We start from the raw sequence: 22,279 nt of genomic DNA, 5'->3' as shown, positions 1-22,279 counted from the left end.
CCATTTCTCTGTGAATAAAAAAATATTTATTTATTGATTTATTGATTTATTATTTTTTAATGATAATGTACCATTCTGAACACAGCATAGACTAGACTACATTTATTTCAGTATTGTTTTTATACTTTTATAGTATTTATTACTATATTTATTTAATTAATATTTTATTAATATTCACTTTTATTTTTATGTTTTCATATATTTCCATTTTTATTTTAATATAAAGATTTTAATTTTAAGTAATTTTATAATTTGCTTTTATCATGTTTTAATTTAAGATTTATGTTTAGGATTTTTTTCTTTACTATTTTTCTTTATCTTTTTTATTTCAGTTAAAAGTAGTTTGTTGTTGTTGTTTTATATGTATTTTTATTATGTTATCATTTTGAAGAACAAAACAGTTTGTAGTAGTTTTAATTACCAGTAACAGCACCAGATTACATGATTAGAGCTTCGACGGAAGGGTTAAGATTGACTTCACATCGGCCCAAACCTGGCTGAAGTCACAGGTTTAGACAGAGATGTGGAGATGTGCTGAGATATCTCGTGACAGTCAGCGCTCGTGCTATCGTTCTCGCTCGATCGTTTGCCGTCTCTGCCTCAGATTAAACCCCGACCGGCTCTCAAAGTGACAAATGCGTGCGAGCGTCTCCGGCCCGGAGTCTCCAGAGGAGGCTGATCGCGCTCGGCCGTACGCCGCGCTGTTACTAATAAGAGGAGCAGGAAATGGGACACGCCTCGGATCCGTAATCACTCCGGGATATCGCAGCGCCGCGTCTCTTTTGACGTCCTCTGCCGCTGACCTCATTAGCCGGACCGTATCGGGATTACTCCGGGGTCAAAGGTTAAGCTGGACCGTGCTCTCGGAGGGGCGTGAAGCTTGATTAGAAAGGAACGATGGGCGAAGGGAAATGAGGAACGACGAACTGCTCCCGGGACGTCCAGCGTGATTAGAACTGATAAAGAAGATTGATGTACTGCAGAGAGAATCGAGAGCAGACTGTGTGCCGGACAGGCGATAAAGACGCTCACACGGGGCCAAGATGTACCGAGACGGTCCGTAATACATGATCACAATTTCAAATTTATCTAATCTACACCGAAACCAAGTGGCACATTGTGACAGTCCCATATTACTCAACAAATTCAACTTTAAAGCTGTAGTTTTACCACATAGACATACATGGAATTTTCTTTTTTAAAGAAATTATTACTTTTATTCAGCAAAGGTGCTTTAAATGGATTAAAAGTGACAGTAAAGACATTTAGAATGTTACAAAAGATTTCTATTTTAAATAAACGCTGTTCTTTTGAACTTTCTATTCATTTGTGAATCCTAAAAAAAAAAAAAAAGTATCATGGTTTCCACAAAAATATTGGGCAACACAACTTTAATCACAGAATAAATTGCATTTTACAATACATTCACATATCAAATAGATATTAAATATCAAATAGTTAAAAATAATATTTCAAATAATATCAAATAATGTTTCCCAATTTTATAGTTTTTATATTTTTTTAATCAGATAAGTGCAGCCTAAGTATACTTCTTCTTTTTTTTATTAACTTAATATATACTATATATATATATATATATATATATATATTTTTTTTTTTTTCTTTCTTTCTTATTTTTATTTTCATTTTTACATTATTTTTACATGTTTCAATGTATAGGCCTATGTACGTTTTCTAAAATGCATTTTATCGTCATTCTTTCCATATAATTTTATTCTTTAAATTAGTCTTTTAATTTATAAAACAGATTAAAAAATTCACATAATATTCACAAAATGCAAAAAGTCTTTGTTTACATTGAATATGTACATTTTAAAAGTATATGTTATTTTTTCCACATTGCTGTACCTGTTAATTTATATTAAAACAATAAAAAATAAATAAAAATAGATTTTGCAAATAATTTTGCTTGTTTACTTTGAAAATCTACATTTTTTTTAAGTGTTTTTTTCCCACATTGCCGTACCAGCTTTTTAATGCCTTTTCACTTCTGAAAAACTAAACAAATTCTGCTTGTTTACATTAAATACGCACATTTTTAAGTTATTTTAAGTATTTTGTTGTTTTTCCTCATTGCTGTACCAGATTTTTAATGCCTTTTCACTTTTTTCATCTGTTAATTTATAAAACAAATTTACAGAATAGATTTTGCACATAATTCTGCTTCTTTACATTGATTATATAGATTAAGTGTATTTTACATTGTTGTACCTGTGAATTTATAAAACAAATTTATAAAATAGATTTTACACATAATTCTGCTTCTTTACATTGAATATGTAAATTTTTTAAGTGTATTTTGTTATTTTTTCCACATTGCTATACCTGATTTTCAATGCATTTTCACTTTTATTTTTTTAAAAATAATCTGTTAATTTCTAAAACAGATTTTGCACATAATTCTGCTTGTTTACATTGAATATTTTACACTAAATAAACATTTACATGCAAAGTCTATTTTATAAATGTGTTTTATAAATTAACAGGTACAGCAATGTGGAAAAAATAACATATACTTAAAAAAACATATTCAGTGTAATCAAGCAGAATTTTGTGCAAAATCTATTCTGTAAATTTGTTTACAGATTAGTAAATAAAAATAAAAGTGAAAAGGCATTAAAAATATGGAAATGTTTTTTTTTTTCTTTTTCCAAATTGCTGTACCAGATTTTTAATGCCTTTTCGCTTTTTTTTTTTTTTAATAATCTGTTAATTCTAAAACAAATTTATAAAATAGATTTTGTACCTAATTCTGCTTGATTACATTTAATATGTAGATATTTTGTTTTTTTCCAACATTGCTGTACCAGATTTTTAATGCCTTTTCACTTTAATGTTTTTATTAATGTTAATGTTAATTTATAAAAAACAAATTTATAAAATAGATTTTGCACATAATTCTGCTTTTTTTTACGTTGCATATGTAGATATTTTGTTGGTTTTTTCCACATTACTGTACCAGATTTTTAATACCTTTTCACTTTTATTTTTTATTAATCTGTTAATTTAGAAAACAAATTTTTAAAATAGATTTTGCCCATAATTCTGCTTCTTTACATTGAATATGTAAATTATTTAAGTGTATTTTTTTTCATTTTTTCCACATTGCTGTACCTGATTTTCAATGCATTTTCACTTTTATTTTTTAAAAATAATATGTTAATTTCTAAAACAGATTTTGCACGTAATTCTGCTCGTTTACAATGAACATTTTACACTAAATAAACATTTACACGCATAGCTGCACGCTCAGGCTCCAAAATGAACGCTTGCCGACTGCCAACTGCAAGTTAAATTGGCTTTGGATTCAGTTACCAGTTGGCGTGTGACTTTATTAAGAAATGAAACACAACACATGGTTTGAATGGAATGGAAAGAATGATAATCTGACACCTGCTAATACAAGTGACTCGAAGATCACACGTCCACCTCAGGACCTCAAATGCATTGTTATTTATAAATAATGCAAGCTGTTTTGTGATTTTTATGGCTGTTTTCATGCTGTGGGTCACACAAACTCAGCGTCCGGCTCTTGATGGTCACGATACGATCAAGCTGCGAGGTTTACGTGTTTATCGCACAATGCTTTCTTCATTACTTAATGTTCTTGACGTGCATCCAAACTGATGTAACGTCTGCATTTACCTGCAGGAGTCTGAAGCATTTCATCTGTTATTTACTAAACCCATTGCTCACTTGTAGACCTGTTTTTTATGCACACGCTGGTGTTTTTGTGCAGCGTGGCTTGATAGCAGCGTGTAATATGCAGCATTGCTCACAGTTGCATCACATTATCACCCTGGCACACGATGCCCAGGGCTCGCTTTACGCCACGTCTCATTCGCACCCCGGTTTCTTCAAATCCTCTCGCAGCATTTCTAGGGAGGTCATGGGAAAGGCTGTGGCCTGTGGGTGTTGGTTTTTCATTTCGTTTTCACAGTTCTTAAGCTCCTAATTGAAATGCTCATTAAATGTGCAGCGGCGGGGATTTTGGGAGTCGACACGCTGCGTATGTTTTGAGGTTGAAACGCATTGTTTTTATTGCCTCATTTGTTCCCATTGGACGGATGAAATAATTCACTGTTTGTCAGCGTCGTGTATCTACATATAATATGCTTTTCATCTGCTCCGAGGGGCCGACTTGCCTCCCCGCGCTTTCCCGGAGCAATAAAAAGAGCTTGTTTTTTGCCCGCATTTTCCACATTAAAGGGGCTGAAGCCCGAGCAATCTCATTTAAGGTCGAGTGAATTAAATGAAAGCCTCGGAAATATTTTTCATTACCGGTGTGAAGTGAATTTAATAACTTCAAATTAAATGCCGCTAAAGCTCTGGAGTCGCGGGGCTCGTCGTGTGAGACGAGGGAGTAAGGGACGAGAAGTTTTGCTGTTTGAAACCCGTGCACGGTCACTTCACTTATATTATTTGCTTCTTTTGTTTAGTTTATTTACTTTCTGCTACTATAAAGGGTCAGTTTAGCATTATAAAGGAATTGCATGAACTAAAAATAATGCAAAGTTGAAAAAAAGTGCATTAAATGTAAAAGTGCATTATGTCAGAACTATATTAGTTACGCTTTATTTGGCCTGTTTTCATATTTAGATCATTTAGTGTTTACTTTTAAGGGACAGTGAAAGATTAAGCAAAGATTTAACCTTTAAAAGCACTAAATCTTGAAGTGTAGTGTCCTTTTCAAAAGCACATGTTGATTTTGTTGATGTGTGTATGTAATTATTATAATGAGCATTGTGCGTTTCTGTGCATAAAAATTAATTTAGTTTTTTTTTTTTTAAAAAGTACAACCTTAAGTCATAAAAATGGAAAAAACATGAAAAAATAAAATAAAACAGCATAAAAACTGAAATATTTTATTAATATACTGACCATCAGCCCATGAACTGTGAACATGTGAATGTGTTGTTAAATTATTGAAATGTTAACCTAAAATCTAAGATGGATTTTAAAAAAATATTTTGGCAAAAAAGTTTGGGAGTCCCTGCTTTTTTATTATAATGTCTGAAATGTACTCTCACTTCACTTTTTTGGTGTTAATTTAATTTAATTTAATTTAATTTATTTCATTTTTTAAACAAAGTATATATCAGCTTATTATCACCCAATGTCAGTGGACATTTTAACTCTTACCTTGAGATTTTTGGTGAACTTTTTACTTTCTGCAACAATAAAGGGTCAGTTTAGCATTGTGAAGGAATTGCATGAACTAAAAAAAATGTGTAAGTTAAATGCAAAGTTGAAAAAAAGTGCATTAAATGTAAAAGTGCATTATGTCATTAGTTATTAGTTACACTTTATTTGGCCTGTTTTAATATTTAGATCATCTAGTGTTTACTTTTAGGGGCAGTGAAAGATTAAGCAAAGATTTAAGCCTTTAAAAGCACTAAATCCTGAAGTGTACTGTCCTTTCTAAGAGCATGTGTTGATTTTGTTGATGTGTGCATGTAATTATTATAATGAGCATTGTGTGTTTCTGTGCATTAAAATTAATTTAGATATTTTTAAAATAAAAAGTACAACCTTAAGTCATAAAAAAAAAACATGAAAAAGTAAAATGAAACCATATAAAAAGTGATATATTTTATTAATTTACTGACCATCAGCCCATGAACTGTGAACATGTGAATGTATTGTTAAATTATTGAAATGTTAACTCAAAATCTAAGATGGACTTTAAAAAAAATATTTTGGCAAAAAAGTTTGGGAATCCCTGCTTTTTGTCTGAAATGTACTTAAATTTAGTTTTTATTGTTTTAATGTGTTTCTTTTTTCTTGAGTTTTTTTCTTTACTTTTTTGGTGTTATTTTAATTTAATTTAATTATTTAATTTATTTTCTTTTTTATTAAACAAATTATATGTTTACCAATTTATTATCATCCAGTGTCAGTGAAATGTTACCTGTTACCTTGATGTTTTTGGTGAACTTTTTAGAGACTTACCTTTGAGATTACAAATGTACTTGTTTAATTTATATTAGATTGATATAAATTAAATATTATGACAAAAAAACGCTATTTCAGATTCAGCTAGTGAAACTCTTAAAGCAACAAAACATGAACCAAAAAGGTTATAATTTAATATAATTTAATCCCAAACCAACATTATGGCTAATACTAATAAAAAATCTAATGTTTTCTGCTCCACCACTGATTTAAAAATAAAAATAAAAAATAAAAAAAATAAAACATAATTGTGACTCATCTCCCAATTCAGATTTTTTTCTCTCAGAATAGGATATAAACTCTAACCTTTTTCTTGCAAATTGCAAGTTTATATAATCTCACAATTCTGACTTTTTTTCTCAGAATTGCAAATTTATGCAGTTCTGAGACAAAAAGTTAGAATTGTGAGATAAAAAGTCAAAATTACCTTTATTTTTTTATTCACTGGCGGAAACTGTATGTTCAACTTGTGATTTGCTCATTTATGCAGATGTGTCAACTTATGCTCATGTTTTTAAGTCACATTTCACAAGAACACACATTACATGTCACATTACATACTTTTGTTTGATAAACCGCTAGTACATTGTTGGGGCATCATATATAAAATCTGCTATCTGAAACTAAACCAGTTGAGAACTGCTGTGTATTTCTTAAATGTAAACATGTGTTGCGTGTTGTGTTTGCAGGTGGACTCAGAGGAGCTTCTATCGTGGATTCTCTGGACACGCTGTACATCATGGGTTTGATGGAGGAGTATGAAGAAGCCAAGGAATGGGTCCAAAACAACTTGGACCTGAACTCGGTGAGTCAACACAGTTGGGTTGTTCTGCTGTGGATTAGCAGCTCTGAATTAGCTGTGAATCTCATGCTGTCTGAAGCACTTGTGTAAAAGCCTTCTATTGATCCAGAGCTGCCCTGGAATCAATTGTTTCCTTTAACCAACATCCAGTCCAGGGAATTGAGACAGTTTTGGTCCAAATCAAACATTTTGCGAGTGGATGAAAGGCCTCCGTTGTGAATTTGTGTTGACCGGACTGGTTCTTTCAGAGTGCATTCAAGACTTAAAGAATGAGCTGGAGAGTTTTTTTTCTTTAACGAATCGTTCTGTGATATTAGACATCTACAGTAGTTTAGAGAGAGCGTTCACTCACTGATGGACGGCGCTGAGCGCAAACTAAGACTTGGAGTGTAAAGGTAAGCTACAGTTCATTAGATTAGATCACAACTAGAGCCTTTGAAAAAGTTACCGTCATGTTGCGAGGATGTTGCTAAGTTGTTGCTTAGAATATCTGAATGGTTGCTAGGGTACTAGGATGTTGCGGGTAGTTGCTGTGCCATTTCTCATGTGTTCTAAATTGTTGCCAGGGCGTTGCTAGGTACTAGGATATTGTGGGTAGTTGCTAGGCTGTTACTTAGGTGATCTGAATGGATGCTAGGGTGTTGCTAGGACATTAGGATGTTGTAAATAGTTGCTATGCCATTGCTTATGTGTTCTAAATGGTTGCTAGGGTGTTGCTAGGAAACTAGAATGTCATGGGTAGTTGCTGTGCGATTGCTTATTTGTTCTAAACTGTTTATAGGGTGTTGCTAGGATTCTAGAATGTCGTAGGTAGTTGCTATGACATTGATTATGTGTTCTAAATGGTTGCTAGGGTGTTGCTAGCAAGCTAGAATGTCATGGGTAGTTGCTGTGCCATTGCTTATGTGTTCTAAATTGTTGCTAGGGTGTTGCTAGGATTCTACATTGTCATAGGTAGTTGCTATGACATTGATTATGTGTTCTAAATGGTTGCTAGAGTGTTGCTAGGAAACTAGAATTGTCATGGGTAGTTGCTGTGTCATTGCTTATGTGTTCTAAATTGTTGCTATGGTGTTGCTAGGATTCTAGAATGTCATAGGTAGTTGCTATGACATTGATTGTGTTCTAAATGGTTACTAGGGCATTGTTAGTATACTAGGATGTTGCAGGTAGTTGCTATGCCATTGCTTATGTGTTCTTAATAGTTGCTATGGTGTTGCTAGGATTCTGGGATGTTGTGGGTAGTTGGTTGCTAGGGTGTTGCTAGGACACTAGAATGTTGTGGGTACTTGCTATGCCATTGCGTATGTGCTCTTAATGGGTGCTAGGGTGTTGCTAGGATACTAGAATGTTGTGGGTTGTTGCTGTGCCATTGCTTGTGTTTTAAATGGTTGCTAGGGTGTTACTAGGATACTAGGATATTGTGGGTAGTTGCTATTCCAGCGTTGTGTGTCCTAAATGGTTGCTAGAGTGTTGCTAGGATACTAAGATGTTGTGGGTAGTTGTCAGGTTATTGTTAAAAGGTTGCTTAGGTGTTTAGAATGGTTGCTGGGGTGTTGATAGGATACTAGGATGTTGCAGGTAGTTGCTGTGCAATTGCTTATGTGTTCTCAATGGTTGCTAGGGTGTTGCTAGGATGCAAGAATGTTGTGGGCAGTTGCTAGGGTATTGTAAATGGGTTACTTAGGTGTTCTGAATGGTTGCTAGGGTGTTTCTATGATATTAGAATGAAGCTAGGCCTTTGATAAGTGGTTGCTTAGACACTCTAAATGTTGCAATCATACTGAGATGTTGCTAGGCTGTTGCTTAGGTCTTTTGAATAGTTGCTTGGGTGTTGCTAGAATAATAGGATGTTGTGTAAGTTGCTCGGCTGTTGCTTTTATTTCAGATAAATCTGGAATAGTTGTGCATTATAAAAATAGAAACAGGCTGTTTCAGATCTAGTTCATCTGGGTTGTAACACTTGGACTTTTCTACTTTGATGACTCAAAGTGTGACTTTCCTAACTCTTGATATTGAAATTTGTGACAGTGTAAAATGGCTTGTTAAATGTGTCATTGGTGTGTTTGAGCTGCTGTCATTGCTGAAGCAGAACGCTCTTATTGCATTCTGATGCAAGGCAGCAAACTGCTTGGATCTTTCCTGAAGCTCTTTTGGCAGTTCATTAAAGGCACCAGTGCTGTTATGAATGTCATTTCAGTGGTGCATATGAATGATCCCATCTGATTGGTCCTGCTGAGTGTCTATGGAAATACATGAAATATATACGTTTATTGAATTTCTTTAAATTGCAATTCAGTAAATTCCTCATCCTGTTCTGAATTTTGTACACACACAGTTGTGCAGTAATTAAGATCTCAGTGGCAGGACTGTGATGAACGTCCTGCAGGATCAGCAACAATCTCTCTCTCTCTCTCTCTCTCTCTCTCTCTCTCTCTCTGTGTCTCTGTCTCTCTCTCTCTCATTCTCTGTATCATGTGATGAGCTCAGAGTCCGGTGGTGTAGCAGTAAAGCGTCTGATAAGGTGTTTGATGGCGTTTTTGTCATGAAGACACACAGTGTAGATTTACTCTGCACACTTTGCAATAGAGACAGTCAGCCTCATCTGTCACTCCTGCAGCTATCAATCAATCTCTTGCCGCAGTCTTCGCTCTTTAGCTGACAATTTGCTCACTGATGGAGAGCAGAGCACTTCGGCGCACGACCGTCATGCTCTGTGATTGGGGAACCACGCCACAGAGTCTCTAATCGACGCAGAAGATGGCAGTCGATGCATCTGTATCAGTGAGGAAGAGACTTATAGTCAACAAATCAAAAGTTTAGACTTAGAGTCCGATAGTTCAGCCAGGCCAATCCGTCAGTGAGCACCAGGCTGTGACCGTTTGAGCAGCTGAACAGCTGTTAGCGCCTCCTAGTGTCAGTTCAAAGTTTAATGACAGACACGCCAGTAGATAATATATTCCCATCTTTAGTCTTTTTTTTTTTTTGTTTTTAATTTAATTCTGACATATATTGTGCACATTTATTAAACTTTTAATTTTGTCATTAAACCTGACCAATTAATACTAGCACCTATTCTATTCTATTCTATTCTATTCTATTCTATTCTATTCTATTCTATTCTATTCTATTCGTTTGGACACTTTGAATAAAAGTGTCTCAATTTGAATTTTATTTAAATGTTATTTAGTGTGTTTGGTAAATGTTGACATAATATTGTGCATATTTGTATATCTATCTATCTATGTGGAGAAAAAAAAAACTCATTCAAATATGATTCAGAGAGATTTTTTAGTATGTTTAGTACGTTTTGAATAGAATATTGTGCATATTAATTTATTTGTGTGCTTATTTGTTCATTCATTTATTCAATACAGAGGAAAATATTTGAACCAATTATGTGAGTTTTTTTTGTTGTTGTTGTTGTTTTCAAATATTTAGTTTGTTTGGTCAATTTTGACAATATTTTCTGAATTTATTTATTTATTTATCTGTCTTTATGGAGAAAACATTGAACTAATTACTTCAAATATTTGGATATTATTTAGTACGTTTAGTAATTTTTGACAGAATATTGTGCAGATTTATTTGAACCAATTATGTGAGTTTTTTTTTTCTTTTAAATATTATTTAGTGTGTTTGGTAAATTTTGACAATATTTTCTGAATTTATTTATGTGTTTGTTTATTTATTTGTTATTTATTTATTTATTAAATCTGTCTTTATGGATAATTATGAACTAATTACTTCAAATATTTGTATATTATTCAGTATGTTTAGTGGGAATATTGTGTGAATTTAATTTAAATATTATTTAATTTAATTATTTAAATTACATAAATATTATTGACAAACTGTTTATTTATTTTATTATTTACTGTTATTTAATTTATTTATCTTAGCAGAGATATTATTCAAATATTGTTCAGATAATATTTAGTATTTTAGTGAATTTATTTTGTATATATTTTTAATAAATCTGCCTTTGCAGAGGAAAAAAAACAACTTAAAACATTATTAGACATATTAATTATTTATTAAGGTCTGAAATGTAATTTACAAACTTATTTGTTGAACTAATGTTGTGTTACAATGCTTAAAACTGTTTTAAAATAAGTGAACTTTGTTTTCACACTTTGCTTTTCACTCAGCCTGAAAAATTCCAGCAGAAATCCACACCTCAGCACTTCTTCAGTTTCTTCCTCCGCTCCTCCGCCGATACCAATCAGACACTTAAGTGGCTCGTTGCATTTCTTCTTCCTCCCTGAGATGTTTGTAGCTCATAAATATGTATGTGTGTGTGTGTGTGTGTAACTCAGTCTGCAGTCTAAAGTGTGTAGTCAGATGTTTGATGGATCTGCGTGGCGGGAATATCGGACGTTTGGAGGCGAAGGCGAGCGAGATTGAGGGTTGCGATCGGGTCAGACGAGAGGAAGAACGAATGACTTTCCAGATCCAGCCAGTCAAATGTGATGCAGCACGGATCTTGTAGAACGACGCAGAGATTTGTCTTCCAAATAGCCGTCGTCCGTGAGCAGAATGACTCCGTGCATTTCACACCCGCGTGGGCTGAAATGAGCAATTGTGAGTTAATCCTAGTTTTAGCATGAGGCCGAGCGACCAGGACGGTGTCGAGAGCGTTTATCTTGAGGTCGGAGAATGAATTTATTCCGGGGAATGACTTTTGGGTTTTTTTGGAACGCAAACAGAGCAGAATCCTAATGTCCGTGTTTATACTGCGGGACGATAATCTGATTAGTTCCATTCTGTGCTGCTGATGTGATTCACCGCCGCTCGCTTCAAATCAGCCAATCACAGTCTCAACATAAAGGGTAATTGGAGGGAATTTCTGCTCTCCAAGAAGCATTTTCTTATTACCGTCTCTGATTTGATTGCCCTGTTCAGTCTTTTAGATTCTCATGCGTGCAGAAACGCCTTCGCTTGTTGGTGACTCTCATGGCAGAGCTGATTGGCTCTGCTTCTTCAGCTCATTAAAGTGACTGGCACTTTTTTTTCGAGGTGACTCAACACTTTGCTTCACACCTGAGAGTGTTACGAGTGTTTTGCTAATGTTCCCATGAAGTTATCACTCTATATAGACTAATACAACAATAATTTTCTCAAATATTTATTACAATATATACAGATAAATGTAACATTGACTTCAATGATATGAGATGACTGGATGCTTTCACCTGATTCCTATTGAACTGCTATAGCTCAAAAATACATGTTAGATGGAAAAATTGTGCATTATTATGACAGAGTTTATAGCTTAATTCACTATATTTGAAATATAGTGAATTAAGTGAATACTGAATCATTTGATTCAGATTGAGACTTTGGAGCGTGCATCGTGAATCATTTGATTCAGATCTGGACTTTGGAGCGGGTTCGCAAATCATTTGTTTTAAAACGGGACTTTGGTGCAGATTCATGAATCATTTGATTCAGATTGGAACGGGTTTTAAATCTGTTGATTCAGATTGAGACTTCGTTGCTGGTTTGTGAATCATTTGATTCAGATTGAGACTTTGGAGCGGGTTTGCAAAGCGTTTGATTCAGATTGGGACTTTGGTGTGGGTTCGCGAATCATTTTATTCAGATTAAGACTTCAGAGCAAGTTCACAAATCTTTTGATTTAGATTGGGACCTAAGTGTGGGTTCACAAATCATTTAATTCAGATTGAGACTTTGGAGCAGGTTCATGAATCATTTGATTCAGATTGGGACTTTGCTGCGGGTTTGCAAATCATTTGATTCAGATTGAAACTTCAAAGCAGGTTTGAGAATCTTTTGATTCAGATTGAGACTTCTGTGTGGGTTTGCAAATCATTTGGTGCTAAGTTTCAGATTGAAACTTCGGATCAGGTTCGTGAATCTTGATTCAGATTGGGACTTCTGTGCGGGTTTGCGAATCATTTGCATTACATTGAGACTTTGGTACAGGTTTGCCAGTCTTTTGATTCAGATTGAGACTTTGGTGCAGGTTCGTGAATCTTTTGATTCAGATTGAAACTTCGGAGCAGGTTTGCAAATCTTTTGATTCAGATTGGGACTTCAGAGCAGGTTCGCAAATCTTTTTATTCAGGTTGGGACTTTGGTGCAGGTTTGTGAATCTTTTGATTCACATTGAAACTTTGGAGCATGTTCACAAATCTTTTGATTCCGATTAGGACTTTGGTGCAGGTTTGTGAGTCTTTTGATTCAGATTGAAACTTCAGTGCGGGTTTGCGAATCATTTGTTTCAGATTAAGACTTCAGAGCAAGTTCACAAATCTTTTGATTTCGATTGGGACTTAAGTGTGGGTTCACAAATCATTTAATTCAGATTGAGTCTTTGGAGCAGGTTTATGAATCATTTGATTCAGATTGGGACTTTGGTGCAGGTTTGCGAATCATTTGAATTACATTGAGACTTTGGTGCAAATTCGCAAATCTTTTGATTCAGATTGAGACTTCTGTGTGGGTTCGCAAATCATTTGATTCAGATTGAAACTTTGGTGCTAAATTTCAGATTGAAACTTCGGATCAGGTTCGTGAATCTTTTGATTCAGATTGGGACTTCTGTGCGGGTTCGCGAATCATTTGCATTACAGTGAGACTTTGGTGCAGGTTCGCAAATCTTTTGATTCAGATTGAAACTTTGGAGCAGGTTCGCAAATCTTTTGATTCAGATTGGGACTTCAGTGTGGGTTTGCGAATCATTTGATTCAGATTGAGATTTTGGTGCTAAATTTCAGATTGAAACTTCGGATCAGGTTCGTGAATCTTTTGATTCAGATTGGGACTTCTGTGCGGGTTTGTGAATCATTTGCATTACATTGAGACTTTGGTGCAGGTTTGCAAATCTTTTGATTCAGATTGACACTTTGGTGCAGGTTCGTGAATCTTTTGATTCAGATTGAAACTTCGGAGCAGGTTCGTGAATCTTTTGATTCAGATTGAAACTTCGGAGCAGGTTCGTGAATCTTTTGATTCAGATTGAAACTTCAGTGCGGGTTCATGAATCATTTGATTCAGATTGAGACTTTGGTGCGGGTTTGTGAATCATTTGTTTCAGAACGGGACTTGGAGCATGTTTCGCTTTTTTTTTTCTGATATCTTTTTTATTAAACAGTACAAAACATCAAACCATTAAGGCAGTACAGTTATAAAAATGAAACAAAAAAGAAAGAAAGAATACACAAAAACAAATCCCTTAAGAAAATCAGTTTTGATACAAATACCATGGTTAAAGAGTATGTATCATATTTATTAAACTAGCTTTTGTGGATGGTGGAAAATCACTTCAGTTCCCAGAAATGCACCAACCTTGTTGAAGTTTAAGAATTCCAAATCATTCTTATGTGTTGTGGTCAATTCAAACCAATTTTAAGCAATAAAAGGAGAGCCAATTCTTAAATCTTGAATTTTGCACAAATCCAGTGCTCCATATATGTCTTTTAATATCAGTCAGAAAGTCTCTTCATTCTTAGAATATTCTGCTGACTACTCTAAAAAGCATAAATCGCTCCATAAATAAAATTCCTGTCGGTCATTTCAGCTGAATGTCTTCAGTGTGTGTTGTTTTGTGTCCAGCATCCTCTGTTGTGTGAGTGTCTCTGTGAAGCATGTGTCCTCAGATCTCTGTGATTGTGTGAGATGTTGTGTGCGGTGAATACAGCAGACATGAGGGCCCTCTTCCTCTCCGCCGGTCTCCAGATCAAATCCAGCACGGCAGAACAAATGGAGACGCATTAATGAAGTCCTACAGGCAGTGGATGGATTCTGTCATTGTCTGCATCATGCTTCACTTCCTCCTCTTTCTTTTCTTCTACAGCAGGAGCTTGTTGCTATGGAAGCCCTGTTTGATTCAGAGCAAATAAAGATCCTCCGTTTGCTCTCAGAGCTCTTCATCACCTCACTCGTCCCGCAGTCCTAAAATGAGATTCGAAGAATCGTCTCGCTTTCAATTCACGGGAATTTGAATTGGCCAATTGGATTTTGAATGACAGGAACATTCGTTTACGGGATTCAGAGAAATTCATCAGCGGTTATGCTTTCTGGGAATTGTGGTGTTCTTCAGCTCTGGAACATAAAAGAAAATGTATTAAATATGATGAAATATATAAACTAAACTCATATTTTTTTTTTTTATTTCTGTATCCTGTTTGCTAGTTCAAATTCAATTAAACCCAACTTAAATCCAATTCAGTTATGAATAGCGCACAATTTGGATAGTTTTAAATGGACTTTTACAAAAATTATCCCCCCCCAAAAGTGTTAATGCTAATGTTTTTTATATAGATTTTTTTTTTTTAGATATTTAATAAATTATCTAAATGTGTTTTTAATTTTTTAAATTTTTTTATTATGTAATTTAGCTTTTTTAGTGTTCATTATAATTTTAGTTTAAGTTTTAGAGATTTATTTTTTATTATTTTCATTAGGTTTTGTTATTTTAGTTTTATTTGTATACTATAATGATATTTATTAATATTTAATTATTTAATTACTTAAATTTAATACATTTATTATTTTTATTTATTCATATGTAATTTAGCTTTTTTGTTGTTTTAATTTTTATATATTAGTTTAACTTTTAGACAATTTATATATTTTCATTAGGTTTTATTAGGTTTTATTTAATATTTTTTTAGTATTATTTATACTATTATGGCGTGTATTAATATACAACGATTTATTTTATTTATTAATATATAATTTATATAATTAGTTTTCTTCATAATTTTAGTTTAAGGTTATGCATTTTATTATGTGCTTTTGTTATTTTCAGTAGGTTTTGCTATTTTAGCGTTATTTATATTCTAATATGCAATTTGTTATTATTGAATAATTTTATTATTTTATATATATATATATATATATATATATATATATATATAATTTAGATTATTTAATTTTAGTTTAACTTTTAGACATTTTATATGTGCCTTTGTTACGTCATCGTTATTTATATTCTAATATGCCATTTGTTATTATTGAATAATTTTATATAAATTTACTTTAACTTTTAGACATTTTATATGTGCTTTTGTCATTTTCATTATTTTTTTAATATATATATTTAATATAGAATTAATTTTTATTTTAGTAATTTTAGTACTTCAGTTTAGACTTACAATTTAATTTTGAACTTTTTTTGTTTACGTTTTTCATCTAAAAGTTTTTAATTTCAGTTATTATTATTATTGTTTTTTTTAGCAGTTTTAGTTAACATCAGCCCTATCACTTGCAAATGAAGCTTTTCTCTTTCAGTGACTGTAAGAAGCTCTGAAGTTTTTTAACCATGTAATGCTCTAACTTTACAGTATCTGTAGTGAAAACCAAAAATAAAAAATAAAAATCTCCAGCTTGCTCCTATGGGACGTCCCATATACAGCTCGTCTGAATGAGTGACAGTAACTGAGGGGGCGGAGCTTAGCGAAGGATCAATTAGTCTGGAATATTTCATGCTTCTGAAACATTCAGTCTCAGTAGCAGATGACAGACGTCAGACGCGTTTCTGCATGGACACGGTTGACATTTTCAGAGATTTGATTCTGAATGAGCATTTGACATTATTGCTTATCTAACCATAGAGCGCAAATGATATTCCACGGGAAGATAGGCATCCTCTGAAGAGGCAAAATAAGAGGGCGGATAATTAGCGTGTTCTTTGAGCTCTTGAATGGAGACTTCCTCGCTGAGAGTCTCTCCTGGGCGTCATCTGAGGAGAGTGAGAGCAGAAACTGATGGGGTTTCCCTCAATACGGTTCGTGCATCTGGAGCCGGTGCAGATTGTGTGTGTATTCAGGTTTCTCTTGACTCTGTGTGGTTCACGACTCTGTGGTCGCGGTATTTGGGAAGTTTGGGATTGGGAAATCGGAGACTGATATTGATTTTCTAACACTTTTCTGCAGTCGCTGCAGGAAATGCAGTGTTCCTCTGATCTGTAACACAAAACTTAATTTATTAGATATGACGAAATACATTATTATTTACATTAACTCATATTTATATAGGCGAAAATTTAAATATTTGAAATTAAATGAAATTAAAAATTCTGTATCCCATTTGCTACCTCAGTTCAAATTCAATTCAGCTGAAATTTAAATTCAAAAATGATCAAAAAAAAAAGTTTTAATGTTAAGATAAAATGTTAAATCACTTACCTGTTATTTTTGTATTATTTATATACTATTATAGTATTTTTTAAAAATGTTTAATATTTTATCTAAATTTATTATTTTTTTATTAATATATAATTTAGCTTTTTTAGTTTCATTATAAATTTTGTTGAAGTTTAAGAGATTTTTTTGTGAGATTTTTTTCTTTAGGTTTTTGTTATTTTGGTATTATTTATTTACTATAGTGGTATTTATTAATATTTAATCATTTATTCAATTACTTAAGGTATATTTAAATGTAAATTTCAATTTACCCCCAATTCTCATTATCATAATGCAAAAAAATCTCATTACAATATTTTATAAAATTAAATAATAATACAGATATTAAAAGCCATATTGACATTTAAAAACACAAATAATAAAAATGACAAAAACCCAAAAGTTAGTATCAAATTACTAGCATTTAAGTAAAATAAAACTAAAAACTAAAAATATGAATAACAATTATATAGGGCCAAATTACTCAAAATTAAATAATTACCTAAATATTGAAATGTATAAATAAATTGTTAAAGGCATCATTTCATTATTGAAAGCATAAATAAATGTATAGTTATTTATTTATTTATGTATAACTAATTAATTAAATGTAATTATTTATTGAAATATTTATTAATGCATTTATTTATTTAAATATTTATTTATAAATAAATAAACAAATAAATAAATATATAAATGAAAAAAAAAATTATATAAATTCTTAAATAAAAAAATAAAATTTAAAATTAAAAGGTGATGGCCGCTGTTGTTGAGTGACGTGCCGACAACCATAAACCTAAAAATGAAATGTGGAGGCAATAAATAAATGCATAAATAAAAATAAATAAATAAATAAATAAAATTAATATTTAAATAAATAAATGAATTAATTAATTAATTAGTTAATAAATAAATGAACAAATAAACATTTATACATTTATTTTTATATTATTACATATTAAATATATAATATATTAATTTATGCATTTAACAATTTACACAGTTAGAATTGTATTTAGAATTTTGGTATTTTAATTTTGGTATGTGCAACATGCTATGTTTATACTGCCTTTAATGTTAATTAAAATAAAAAATGCATTACAAAAATGAGAATTTGGGGGGTAAAATGTGTCAAAAATGGTTGAAGTAGGCTTCATTTTGTATGCAAAAATATGATTCAAAAGTTATTCCATCCAGGACATGATTCATGACAGAATATGTGTGATTCATCCTAAAAAAGCAGTCAATAACTTCAACTAAGGCTTGATATTGAGCCGTGAATGAGAAAGTTCCTCTACAGTGTCAAATTTGAGTAAGTGTTTATTGACTCAGAGTTTAAAGGCAGTTCTGCAGTGAAGTTTAAAGCAGCTTCCAGCAAACCTTTGCAGCTCATATCAGTTTTACAAACACTAAAGTTTAACAACCAAACAAAACCTCTGATGGCAAAGCCGTGAGTAAATCACACCGCAGGCGTTCGAAGGCCCCTGGCGACAAATAAATGTGTGTTCAAAATCTTTCCTCAGTGTTTCTTCCAGACTTCTATTTATTTCTTAATAGTTCAATTAGTCTTCCAGATTGCAGTTTAATGAATTTCAATTTGATCTTGATGAAGTTGAATCTGATCCTCAGTTGTCTGTCGCCGCAGTAGAATCCCCTCGGCGGGTGACGTGTGAACAGACTATCCAATGTGGCTATGGCAGGTTTGTTTGCTTGTGATTTTAATTAACTCACCATTACACGTCGACGTGCTGGAGATTGTGCGGCAAATGAAATCAGATGCATCATAGGCTCCATTTACTCTGACAGGAATAGTTCACCCAAAAATGAAAATGAGCTGGAAATGTGCTCATCCTCAGGCCGTCCAACATGTTGATGAGTTTGTTTCTTCATCAGATTTGGAGAAATGCAGCACTCCATCACTTGCCCGCTAATGGAGGTGAATGGGTGCCGTCAGAATGAGAGTCCAAACAGCTGATAAAAACATCAAAATAATCCACAAATAATCCACACCACTCCAGTCCATCAGTTAACATCTTGAAAAGACAAAAGCTGAAACAAATCCATCATTAAGACGTAAAATACAAGCCCATAATCCATAATGACACTTCCTCCAGTGAAAAAGTGGTCTGGTCTGAATCAGAAGAAAAATCTGCGCAGATCAAGCACTGTTTACAAGCCAAAACAGTCCAAAACAGCTCTAAATATTAATTGTAATTAATTTAACTTAAGATGTATTAAAACACCTAAAACAGAAAAAAATTAAGTAAATGACAAACAAAAATTTAATTAATAAAAATGTTAAATTAAAAGCTAAATCAAAATATTAATATTTTTTTTTTAAATCCCTGTGATGCTAAAATGACACAGATTGTAGCATAATTTTAATTTAATATTTTACCTCCCAATTGTCATTATCATAATGCAAAGAAAACTCATTATTATATTTTATAAAATGATGTAATTATACAATTATTAAAAACTATATTGACATTAAAAAATGAAAATGAGCTGGAAATGGGCCGTCCAACATACAGATGAGTTTGTTTCTTCATCAGATTTGGAGAAATGTGGCATTCCATCACTTGCTCGCTAATGGATGTAAATGGGTGCCGTCAGAATGAGAGTCTAAACAGCTGATAAAAACATCACAGTAATACACAAGTAATCCACACCACTCCAGTCCATCAGTTAACATCTTGAAAAGACAAAAGCTGAAACAAATCCATCATTAAGACGTAAAATACAAGCCCATAATCCATAATGACACTTCCTCCAGTGAAAAAGTGGTCTGGTCTGAATCAGGAGAGAAATCTGCACAGATCAAACACCGTTTACAAGCCAAAACAGCTCTAAACAAATATATGGTTGGATTTTGATGTGAGAGACAACAGCAGATGGACTTTTTCACTGGAGGAAGCATTATGAATTATGGACTCATATTTAGAAATTTAAAACATCTTAATGATGGATTTATTTCTTAAAAACAAGCAGCTTTTGTCTTCTCAAGATATTAACTGATGGACTGGAGTGGTGTGGATTACTTGTGGATTATTGTGATGTTTTTATCAGCTGTTTGGACTCTCATTCTGACGGCACCCATTCACCTCCATTGGTGAGCAAGTGATGGAATGCTATATTTCTTCAAATCTGATGAAGAAACAAACTCATCCTAATCTTGGATGGCCTGAGAGTGAGTACATTTTCAGGAAATGTTCACTTTTTGGGTGAACTATTCCTTTAAATGCACTGAACTTTAATTGAAAATGAACTTTAATTAAACTGGCAACGTTATGTTGTGATAAATATCAGCATGAGCGTTTCACAAGGTCAAATGTATCTCTTCATTCTCAGGTCAGATGTTCTGTGTTTTTGTGGTTTTAATGCACGTTTTCCCACCAGACTTGTGCCTTACCAGAGTCAATGTATTAATAATTCATGCTATAGTTAGATAGGTGCTTCTGCTGGCCGGGAATAATTTCTTTTAATAGTGGGAATACATGATTGATGAAGGTGACCTGAAACTAAAAGATATAAATATACAAAATCATCTGGCCCACGCCTGCGTCCTCCTCAAGGCTTGACTGCAAGGTGAGGGGAAAAATCGATAGCAGAGAAGAGGAGAGGGAAAAAGTGTAAATCACAAAAAGTTGAGTCTAAGAGAGTTTGTGCATGTCTGGATCTGAACGACTGATTGCACAGGCAACACATTTGAGCTTTCCTCTTTGAGGAAAACAAACCAGAAATACTGATGACTCATCTAGGTGATGTATATTGTATAGATGTATAGTTTTGTCGGATGTGTCAGCCTGGTCTCACAGGTGTTAGTACATAACATTTACTGGTACAACATACATTTTTGATCATTTGGATAGATGCTGAGATGTGCAATATGGATGCACTGACAATATCTAAAAATGTAAACACTATTAAGTATTCACAGCTTTACAGAATCCTTTATATCAAGTTTTTTTTTAATGTTTATTTATTTAGCTTTTTTTGCATCTTTACCATTTTTGAATACATTTTAGACAATTTAGATTTTAATAATTTTTAAATAATTTAGAAATGTAATGGACAGAAATATGTAGGTCTTCAATGACAGCTTTATTTTATATATATATATATATATATACAATTAAATTTAAAAAAAAAATCATATATTTATTTTTTTTTTTTTTTTTATTTGCAGCTGCTAATCCCATTTCTATCTCCATGTCTAATATTTTTAATTATTTCTTAAAATATGTACAGTATAAAAAACATGACAGAGAGACAAGTGCAATCACAATAATTTCAAAAATATTTTAAAAAAATGTATTTGATATGACTGAATACAATTAAAAAAATAAATAAATAAAATGCCATGATTTTAGTATTTGTAAATAAGGATTTTGTACATTGTCTTGAAAGTTGCTCAAACATAATTATTTTAAGTGTTAGATGCTGTGTCGATACATCAATATTGTATGTTCGTTTCAGTGAGTGTCTATGCAAACATAACAAAAAAAATATTTATTTATGCTGCTAATCCCACTCTTCTCTCCAAATCTAATATTTTTAATTATTCCTTAAAAATATGTACAGTATAAAGAAAACATGACAGACACAGATAAGTGCAATCACAATAATGTATTGGAAAAATATTTAAACAAAAAAAAGTATTTGATATGACAACTGAATATAATAAAATGAAAATAAAAAAATGTATGCCATGATTTCAGTATTTGTAAATAAGGATTTGTGCATTATGTCTTTAAATTTGCTCAAACGTAAATATTTTAAGCATTAGATGCTGTTAATACATCAATATTGTATGTTTCGTTTCAATGAGTGTCTATGCAAACATAAATATATAAATAAAATCACTGTAGACATTTTAGATTTTAGATTTTAATTATTTTTTAAATAATTTAGAAATGTAATGGACAGAAATATGTAGGCCTTCAATGACAGTTTTATTATTTTTTTATATATAATATTTAATGTTTTATAATATTTTATATATATATATATATATATATAATTCAAATAAACAAATATTTATAAATACATTTATTTATTTGGAGCTGCTAATCCCATTCCTATCTCCAAATCTAATATATTTAATTATTTCTTAAAAATATTGACAGTATAAAATAAACATGACACACACACAGATAAATGCAATCACAATCATTTATTGCAAAAATACTTAAAAAATGTATTTAATATGACAACAGATTACAGAAAAAATATATATATTATCAGTATGTCTTTAAATTTGCTCAAACATAAATATTTTAAGCATAAGATGCTGTCAGTACATCGATATTATATGTTCGTTTCAGTGAGTGTCTATGCAAACATA

General features: G+C 32.3%; 1 protein-coding gene across 2 annotated transcripts in view; it reads left to right on the top strand.

Moving 5' to 3' along the window:
- The window catches only part of LOC127178374 (mannosyl-oligosaccharide 1,2-alpha-mannosidase IA), a 292,115-nt gene that overhangs the window by 167,937 nt on the left and 101,899 nt on the right, over nt 1-22,279 (top strand). For both annotated transcript variants that reach the window (XM_051131220.1, XM_051131219.1), the window contains exon 3: nt 6,666-6,781. In XM_051131220.1, coding sequence (XP_050987177.1) covers nt 6,666-6,781 — 116 coding nt within the window. The remainder of the gene's footprint in view (nt 1-6,665; nt 6,782-22,279) is intronic.

The sequence above is a fragment of the Labeo rohita genome, chromosome 16 (assembly GCF_022985175.1).
Source record: "Labeo rohita strain BAU-BD-2019 chromosome 16, IGBB_LRoh.1.0, whole genome shotgun sequence".
Classification (NCBI taxonomy): Eukaryota; Metazoa; Chordata; class Actinopteri; order Cypriniformes; family Cyprinidae; genus Labeo; species Labeo rohita.
This window is presented reverse-complemented; position numbering and strand designations above follow the sequence as displayed.